The 10,186-nt window shown below is 36.9% G+C and overlaps 1 protein-coding gene and 1 pseudogene across 1 annotated transcript; one reads left to right on the top strand and one right to left on the bottom strand.

The window, feature by feature from the left end:
- Nucleotides 1-1,839: 1,839 nt before the first annotated feature.
- LOC143631764 (histone acetyltransferase HAC1-like) lies at nt 1,840-7,776 on the top strand (annotated as a pseudogene).
- A 265-nt stretch (nt 7,777-8,041) lies between these two features.
- Nucleotides 8,042-10,186, bottom strand: LOC143631755 (uncharacterized). The gene is made up of 6 exons (XM_077100410.1): nt 9,837-10,186; nt 9,038-9,149; nt 8,856-8,949; nt 8,608-8,785; nt 8,463-8,532; nt 8,042-8,390 (listed from the first exon to the last, which is right to left on the bottom strand). The coding sequence occupies exons 1-6, from the start codon at nt 10,184-10,186 to the stop codon at nt 8,082-8,084; spliced, it is 1,113 nt and encodes a 370-aa protein (XP_076956525.1). The 3' UTR covers nt 8,042-8,081.

Here is a 10,186-nt window from a genome sequence, read left to right as displayed (position 1 = left end):
TACGTTTCATTATTTCAATTGATTTAGCTAGGTTTTCGTGTTATTCAAATCGATTGATGCGAACAAGCTTGATTCAGCTTATCGTTAGCTGATGAGCTTGATTCATGTAGTTTATTTTGGATTGTATCAGTAAACGTTGCGTTAATTGATTGATTATGATTTATAGTTAAGATTCGGTTCACATTTTTCTTAGTAATCAGATTTATTGATTTACGTAATTGGAAGTAACCAAGAAATCCATCACGGATCCAGTTTGAGTACCTCTACAGGATAGACAGGCCTCAACCGAAAACTGAAGAGTAACGGCAGCAACCGATTGAGTTTAGTAGGCCTTCGCCATATCACTTACTGCTGAATATTCAGTGAAATGTGATGTATCTCTGTTTTTGATAGACTCGTCAAGATCGCTCTTATCATAACTTCTGTTGTTTTCTTCCGTTTGAAGTTCATTGGTTATATTTCTTTTTCATGGTGGATTAATGTTGGACTGATTTGTTGTATGTTATCTGTGTTGCTCTTTATTTATTTGATCTATATACACCCTTTTTATGTGTGTATCAGTGTATGCGTACATGACATATGATCTATATCTACATGACTACATCTATGTATTTGTGCATGGCATAATGATCTATATTACTGTGTATGTATGTATGTAATGATGCATATATTTGTACATGTGTGTGCTTGTATATGTAAAAACAATGTAGATATATGTATGTATATATGTATATACAATGAGACCAAAGACGGATCATCAACAACATGGGAGAACTGTAGATCGCAGTCTAGAAGGGTGTAGTTTTGAGATAACTTCTAAAACACTTAGTTAGCTAATCATATGGCTGTTTAAGTTGGAAGAGTTTTGATATATAGTTAGATTAAATATAATGAGAAGAAAAATGCTCTGTTCATTACTTACTAACACTCTACTGAGCTTGATAGTTCAGCAGAACCATCAGATTTTAATGATTAGACAATTCTTGCTAGTAAAAGGGATCTATAATTTAAAAATCTCAGTAGATTGTGCAGGAAGATCAAACTAAAAAAAAGTTACCAGAGTTGGTTTAAGATAGCCATATCACCAGCAATGTTAATAGTTGATTTGCTAAAGAGTTTGATGACGCTATTATCTATGACTTATTATTCAGGTATAATGATAAAGTACATTTAGTGTTGGAATATGTGTAGGGCTCCATGAGCATAAAGCATGAGTTTTTTTATCGATTCACAATGTTAGGCTTTATGGCCTTGGATACATGACATGACACCTATACTTTTTAGTCCTTATATCACCCTCTGTAATAATAATTTTAAACGTGGTAGCTTTAAACATATATTATATTAAGAAGACTCACTTTGTTCTTTGATGTAGAGTAGTATTCTGCCTTTACTGAAGTTTTTCTATTCTGTAAGTTTATTGTGCTCAGGAAAACTGAAGCAGCTTGACTAAAGGATAAGCATCACAGTCGGATATTTTGTGTTTATAGAACACTTTGAGTGGTGTTTGGTGGTATAAGGTATATGATATCAAGCAGTTGACTGGATAAGATGAATTTACAAACACATATGTCCGGACAGTTCTCTGGACAGGTACCTAATCAACCTGTGACTTCAATGTCTACCGTGCCACATCAGCAAACCATAATGCAAAACTCTGGAGGTCAACGTAGTACACTCCAGATGGATCCTAGTCTTTTCAAAGCTCAGCGCTTTATACAAGACAGAATGTAAGTTTTTCTTTTTTGTGTATGTGTGTGCTTATGTACATGTGACATTCAAACCCTGATGATATTTATTATGTTTTTTTGCAGCTTTAATTTTTTAAAGCAGCGACAACAAACTCAGGAGATACCTTCAAAGAAAATGATGGACATTGTTAGACGCTTAGAAGAAGGCCTGTTTAAAACTGCAACCACCAAGGTTATTTTTTATTAATTCACTCATCTTATTTTAAATCAATCTTGGCATACCCTTAATTTTTTTTGTTATATAGGAGGAATACTTGAATACAGATACATTGGAAAGTCGCTTACATATTTTAATCAAACACCTCCCTTTGAATAATCACAATAAACAATATCAGCAACAAGGAAATACTTCTGTTCACATGATTCCAAATCCTGGGATGCCTCAAAATGGGAACTCAAGTTTAACTGTTCCATCATCTATGGATAACATGGTACCACCCGCTGTCAACACGGGAAACTTTCTACCTAATGTTTATCAACAGTCAACGGCAAGCTTCTCCAATAATTCAGTTGGAAACAGTTTGATTTCATCAATGGGTGCACAAAGAATGGCCAGTCAGATGATACCTACTCCTGGATTTAATAATAATAATATTAATAGTAATAATAATAACAATAATAATAATAATTATAGTAATAACAATAATAATTATAGTACGAGTAATCAATCTTACATGAGTATGGATTATTCTCATAGTGCTGTTGGGATGTCAACTATTGACTCGTCAACTGTATCTCAACCACTGCAACAAAAGCAACAAGTTGGTAGTCAAAACAGCAGAATATTACATAGCCTCGGGAGCCATATGGGTGGGGGAATCAGGTCTAGTATCCATCAGAAAGCTAACGGGTTTTCAAATGGGTCAATAAACAACGGTCTAGGAATAATGGGAAATAATTTACCAATTATGAATGGGTCTGGAACCTCAGAAAACTATGTGACAGCTTCTAACTTTGGAAGTAACACTGCAGATTCTTCCCGACCTGGAAGCTTTCATGTTCCCGCAAATTCTGCTACTTTAATGTTGAATAATCAGAACATGAATTCAGTAAGCTTGCATGCGTTACATAAAACAAGCGCTCCAATGATGGTGAATCAGTCAAATTTGCTCAACAATCAGCAGATGTCAAACATGAAACCGGTAACTGATCAATCAGCTCAGCATTCACTACAGCAGCAACTTCTTCAAAATCAAAGTCAAAGTCTAGGTCAAAGTCAACAGAAGCAGCAATATCAGCAGAATCAGCATTTTTCTTACAGTCAATCTCAGTTGATACCTGATCCTGGTGGTCAACCACAGGTCTCTGACCAGTTCCAGTCTTCACATGCATTTAATCACTTTCAAGAGAACTTTATGGAAGATCAATTTGTTGACACTCAAAATGGTCTTACTAGCTCGATAGGAGGTCAACCAGGGTCTGTAATGCAGGGCCAATGGCATTCAAGGTCTCAAGAAGCGCCTCATGTACCAGGTAACATGTCAGAGCAAAATGTCAAACAAGAATTTAGTCAAAGAATAACGGGTCAAGATCAAGCTCTAGCTCAAAGGAACTATCTATCTTCAGAAGGATCAATTACTTACCAAAGTTCTGCCAATAAATCAGCAGACCCACCAAATTCTGGGGCTATTTCTAAATCTGTTAATCCAACCCGTGACTTCAAGAAACAACAGAGGTGGTTATTGTTCTTGAAGCATGCTCGCAAGTGTGTTCATCCACCTGGAAAATGTCCAGAAGTCAATTGCATAACTGCCCAAAAGTTGTTGGATCATATGAAAACATGTACAGATCTGGCTGAATGTCAATTTCCTCGTTGTCGAGGAACAAAGCTTTTAATCCATCATCATAGGCACTGCAGGGATCCTAATTGTCCTGTTTGTGTTCCAGTAAAACGATTTGTGCAACTGAAAGGGGCCTCACGTGCAGATTCTAGTGAACATACCATGAAGACGAGTCCATCTATTGTTGAAACTTCTCAAGGTTTAAATCCTTCTTTGAAACGAATGAAAATAGAATCATCGTCATCACAATCACTAGCTGCTGAAAATCAAAATCAAGATCAAATTCAAAATTCTGTCATACCAGTTCCTGTCCCCGATGCATCTCATCTTCAGGATCAAATTAATGATACCAATGTGCCTCCTACCAAATCTGAGGCTATGGGTCCTGGGGTAAAATTGGAAATTCCTACGAGCTCTGTTCTTGCAAGTCCCAAGACAGATTATGTGGAAGATTCTGGGAACCAAAAGTCCAAAGTTGATCCAGCTGTGCCTAATAAGACCACTGGTTTAGCTAAACAAGAGTTTGTTAAGACTGAGATAGAGGCGGATCCAGGCCAGGGCCCACCTAATTTAGGAAACGCGGCACTTCCTGTTGAAACAATTTCTGGAACCAAATCTGGAAAGGCAAATATAAAGGGAGTATCAATGATAGAATTATTTACACCCGAGCAGGTTCAGGAGCATATCTCTGCTCTCAGGCAGTGGGTTGGCCAGGTGAGATTACTAAAATACCCTCGTGCAGTCGTGCCACTTTTTATATTTTATTTGTTCTCATCTTATATTAATCGGTTATTTGTTGTACAGAGCAAAGCGAAAGTAGAAAAGAATCAAGCTCTAGAACATTCAATGAGTGAGAATTCTTGTCAATTATGTGCGGTTGAAAAACTCACTTTTGAACCACCACCTACATACTGCACGCCTTGTGGTGCTCGAATAAAAAGAAATGCAATGTTTTACACTGTTGGGACGGTTGACACCCGGCACTATTTCTGTATACCCTGCTACAATGAAGCCCGTGGCGATACTATTAATGTTGATGGAACCAATATTTCGAAAGCTCGATTGGAGAAAAAGAAAAATGATGAGGAAACCGCAGAATGGGTATGAATCTATGATATATGCATACATACAAATATGCTGTTTGAATAATTGTTTTATTTGTTGTTGGTTTTTGCAGTGGGTTCAGTGTGACAGATGTGAAGCACGGCAGCATCAAATATGTGCATTATTTAATGGTAGAAGAAATGATGGTGGGCAAGCCGAGTACACGTGTCCAAATTGTTATGTAGAGGAAGTTGAAAGAGGAGAGAGAAAGCCGTTACCTCAAAGTGGTGTACTTGGAGCAAAAGATTTACCTAGGACTATACTAAGTGATCACATAGAAAGCAGGTTGTTTGGAAGATTAAAGCAGGAGAGACTAGAGCGTGCGAGGGTCCAGGGTAAAAGTTATGATGAGGTGATGTCAATTATCATAAGACTTCCAATTTTTAAATTTTTACATATAGATCAGAATTCTTATTGTTTTTAAAAATTTTGATTATTTCAGGTTCCTGGAGCAGAATCACTTGTTGTTAGAGTTGTATCATCTGTTGACAAGAAATTGGAAGTGAAACCACGATTTCTTGAAATCTTTCAAGATGAAAATTACCCTCTTGAGTTTGGATACAAGTCTAAGGTATTAAAAATAGTAATATTGCATCATTATTTCTTTTTATGACATCATTCTTATGCCAATCTTGTTTTAGGTAGTTCTGTTGTTTCAAAAAATTGAAGGTGTTGAAGTATGTCTTTTTGGGATGTATGTTCAAGAATTTGGAGCCGAGTGTGAACAGCCAAATCATCGACGTGTTTATCTTTCATATTTGGATTCAGTCAAGTATTTTAGACCCGAAATTAGGGCTGTTACAGGGGAAGCCCTCCGTACATTTGTATATCATGAAATTCTGGCAAGTTCTTTCTTTGATTTAATTGCATACACATTTTAAATTAAATCTTACTTTTTATGCCAACCCATTTTCTTTCTATGTACACAGATAGGTTACTTAGAATATTGCAAATTACGCGGTTTCACAAGTTGCTACATATGGGCTTGTCCTCCATTAAAGGGTGAAGATTATATCTTGTATTGCCATCCTGAAATTCAAAAGACACCAAAATCTGATAAATTAAGAGAATGGTGAGTCGGTATTATTTCATTTATGTAATTAACACATTATTATTGATGCATATGTATGCGTACTAGGTATTTATCGATGTTGAGAAAAGCTTCAAAGGAAAGTATTGTAGTCGGTCTCACTAATCTATACGATCATTTTTTCACATCTTCTGGTGAATGCAAAGCTAAAGTAACCGCAGCTCGATTACCATACTTTGATGGAGATTATTGGCCCGGTGCCGCTGAAGATATGATCTATCAGATTTGTCAAGAGGAAGAAGGAAGAAAAAATAAAAAAGGGTTAGTTAAAAAGTCAATGACAAAAAGAGCTTTGAAAGCTTCTGGTCAAACCGATCTTTCTGGCAATGCATCCAAAGACCTGTTACTAATGCGAAAGGTAATTAATTTTCTTCATTATTATTAAACACACTAATGTATTTATATTCTTACTTACACTATTTGGTACAGCTTGGTGAATCAATATCCCCAATGAAGGAAGATTTCATTATGGTTCACTTGCAACACGCGTGCACGCATTGCTGTATTCTTATGGTATCTGGAAACCGTTGGGTTTGCCATCAGTGCAAAAAGTTTCAGATCTGTGATAAGTAAGCAACTAAGCAACATAATATTTGCTTTCTGGATTTATACGCATTTTTTCAGATAAATGTAATGTGTTTTGCTGTAATTATGACTTGCAGGTGCTATGAAATTGAACAAACACTTGAGGATAGAGAGAGACATCCTATTAATCACAGGGAAAAACATCCTCTTTATCCTGTAAGTTCTTCAGAATTCAGGTTTCCATTCCAATAATCATAACTTGATCATAATTATTAATTTATGATTGAAAATAATGATAAAACATGCAGGTTGAAATCAATGATGTGCCAGTTGATACAAAAGACAAAGACGAAATTCTCGAGAGTGAATTTTTTGACACGCGACAAGCTTTTCTTAGTCTTTGTCAAGGAAATCATTATCAATATGATACGCTTCGTCGTGCAAAACATTCATCAATGATGGTATTATACCATCTTCATAATCCAACCGCACCTGCATTTGTTACAACATGCAACAGATGCCATAATGACATAGAAACCGGACAAGGTTGGCGGTGTGATGTTTGTCCTGACTATGATGTCTGCAGTTCATGTTATCACAAAGATGGAGGTATTGACCATCCTCATAAGTTGACACCTCATCCCTCCATTGCTGAACGCGATGCACAAAATAAAGAAGCTCGCCAACAACGTGTTGTACAGGTATATGCTAAATACACACATATACACACATGCATATACATGTACATACACTCATGCATACATATATACATGTATGTGTGTGTGTGTGTGTGTTTGTATAGGGGAGTGCTCAATACAGAACCAACAAATACATTGAGAACTGTGAGAACTGCATAATGCACTTGTATCCCTTGTTGTAAGTGTTATACAGAAGACACGTGACCACTACCCACTATCTCATTAAATCATTAATGCACAATGTACAAGTGATTTATGAGGTTCTCACATTTCTCTAACATAAACTGGTTCTGAGAAGAATACATCCCTATTTGTGTGTGTATTCATTTCATTTTTTGTTTTGTTTAGAAAGATTCAAGATTATAACTATATATAATTTTGTTGGTATTGCAGCTTAGGAAAATGCTTGATTTGCTGGTACATGCGTCTCAATGTCGGTCCCCACATTGCCAGTATCCAAATTGTAGAAAAGTGAAGGGACTATTCAGACATGGGATTAATTGCAAAACACGGGCGTCTGGTGGTTGTGTGCTTTGCAAGAGAATGTGGTATTTACTTCAACTTCATGCGCGCAGCGTGTAAAGAGTCTCAATGTCATGTACCACGTTGCAGGTTTGTAATTTGTTTCATTCATAAAAAGAAAAGAAAAGAAAAGTTATTGGATAATGTGGTTGTTACTTAAAGTGCTTGGATGATGTTTACAGAGATCTAAAGGAGCATTTGAGAAGGCTGCAACAACAGGCTGATAGCAGGCGGCGGGCGGCGGTGATGGAGATGATGAGGCAGCGTGCAGCGGAGGTCGGTGGCAGCAGTGGATGATAGCGTTGTAAATATTTAAAAAGATGTATCATAGTGTGTTTTTGAAGAATTTTGAAGCGTGCTGAGGACGACAAACCAAGAAATGGTCAACAGTCAACAGAAGACACCACATGAGGGTTAATGTTCAACACATGATCATGTTCTTTCATGTGGGTCGGGTCAGTTTTACCTACCATTGATTCTTTGATTCTTGCATCATGTAATGTTGTCAAAATGTACCATAGATTTCGGTTTTCCAATGTAACTTTACATCATGTAATGATAACATTGAAATATATGACTGATGAATCTATACAATCATAAAATAATATGTTTATGAAGAAAGAGTGGTCAACCATGGAACCAGCTTTTCATGGACCAAATTGGGCCTGTCATCATGAGGGCAGTGTCCAACACCGGGTAAAACCGAAAGGCTAATATTTGGAACTTTAGATGGTAGTGATGCAAAGTATTTACCAACCGGCCCGTCAAGAGGGGTGAATGGGTCTTCGTCTCCCCACAGGATTAAGATGGGAAGTTTAATTTTTGGCATCAACTGAACCGGGTTGGGGCCTGGTGGCCCGGTCACAATGGAGACGAAGGCATCCAGTGCCCCTTCATCAAGTGCTGGTTCCCTGATTATCTGTTTTAAAATTTAACATTTTATCATAAACAAAAACATAAAGGAGATAATAAATGATTAGCAATATAATACCTGTATGAGATCTTCATCTACAGACTCCTTGTTTCCATACACTGATAATAGGACGTTTCTAAGACTCTCTCTGATTAAGTTGTACAAGTTAATATATGTGAAGTAGCAAATATAATAATATAAAATATAAAATAAAACAGAGAACCTTTGTCTGACTCTTTCAAAGATGAAAGATGCAATTGCTTTTTGCTTCAACAAGAAATCAATCAGCCATAATAGAGGGAATACAAGCTTAATTCGCCAATCGTCGACTATTGCCTTATTGTTCATGCCACCCGCACAGTTTAACAGAACAAGCCCTTTAACCAGTGAATTCTGAGCATCTAGTTACAGTGAAAAAGACTCATTGAATGAAAGAGAACATGATTTGTGTAAACTTAACATAAAACAGACCTGCAGCAGCAATAACACATGCAAGACTTCCAACAGAGTTCCCGATCAGCACGGTCGGCTTTTGAACAATTTCTTCCAAGAAATCCAATATCAACTGTCATAGTGCATAAGGCTGAATTTTATGAACTTGAATGGAAGTTAGTTGAACATGCTTACAAAGGTAAACCAATAAAGAATGATACCTCTGCCCATGCTTCCATGGTGTATGGAAAACCAATAGGTTTATCCGAGGCACCGAAACCAAGAAGATCAATGGCATAAACTGTATTGGTCTGAGCCAAAGTTGGGATATTCCTGATAGATGCTTAAACTTTAAGATGAGTTCAAGCATTTGCTAAAGCAATAAGTAAGGAAAGATTACAACTGTTGCATGCACATGTAATATGTACATTACATGAACATGTTCAATGTAACTACATCCACATGGATGTAAAAATCCCGCGTAGGCTCTGATCAATCCCCGACTAATCGCTAGTCCCTACCCCACCGATTAGTGGCCGATTAATCGCTATTTGGTTAAACTCGGTCAAAACTGAAAAGTTCATATATAAAATTTGGTATGCATTCATATATTTCAAAATCTACATATAAATTCCAATCCGATTAATCCCAATTAATCATTAGTCCTTACCACACCGCCCAATTAGCGTCTAGCAAGTTCTACAACACTGACTACATCTGTAATAAGGAAAAGCAGATACACATGCAGTTTTTTTTTTTGGCACAAAACCTTATTCTTCAAAGTTTCAAACGCGCAATTTTGAGCATTGATATCTGATTCATCTTAGCTCCGTTTTGGACAAATATGTTTCATTAAGAAGCTCTTGCATAGTAGATCGGAAACATGCTAAATAATAATTATATTAATGATTATAACATACACTTTTCTGTCCAAATTTAGTGAAAAACTCAATTTTCACTAACTTTAACACATGTAAACGTTAACATAATAATAATCCAAAAGCGAAATGACCAAAATACCTGCGCCAGTGAGCAACAGAGGCACCAAAACCATGAACAAGAAGCAAAGGAGGATTCAATTTCTGACCATTTTGCCCTTGAAATTTCAAGTAATTAATATTATAACCTCTCCACTCCCACTTGCTACATATTTCGTTAATCGTATTAACCTCCAATGGCGCAACAGTCAACACTTGGTCGTCTGTTATCTCACCGCCGGTAGCACTGGTGCTTGCTGTGCTCCTACAGGCGATTGAATTGAAACAATAATTATTAGTCAGATTGATGCCGCCGATGGATTTCCGTCGGACGTTAAGTAGTGGTGGTCGTTGGAGGATAACGGTTGCGGTTGCCGTTAACGCTCCTGCCAT

The sequence above is a fragment of the Bidens hawaiensis genome, unplaced genomic scaffold, assembly GCF_021521415.1.
Source record: "Bidens hawaiensis isolate Kalapana, Puna unplaced genomic scaffold, B.hawaiensis_p1.1 tig00006251_1, whole genome shotgun sequence".
In the NCBI taxonomy this organism is placed as follows: Eukaryota; Viridiplantae; Streptophyta; class Magnoliopsida; order Asterales; family Asteraceae; genus Bidens; species Bidens hawaiensis.
This window is presented reverse-complemented; position numbering and strand designations above follow the sequence as displayed.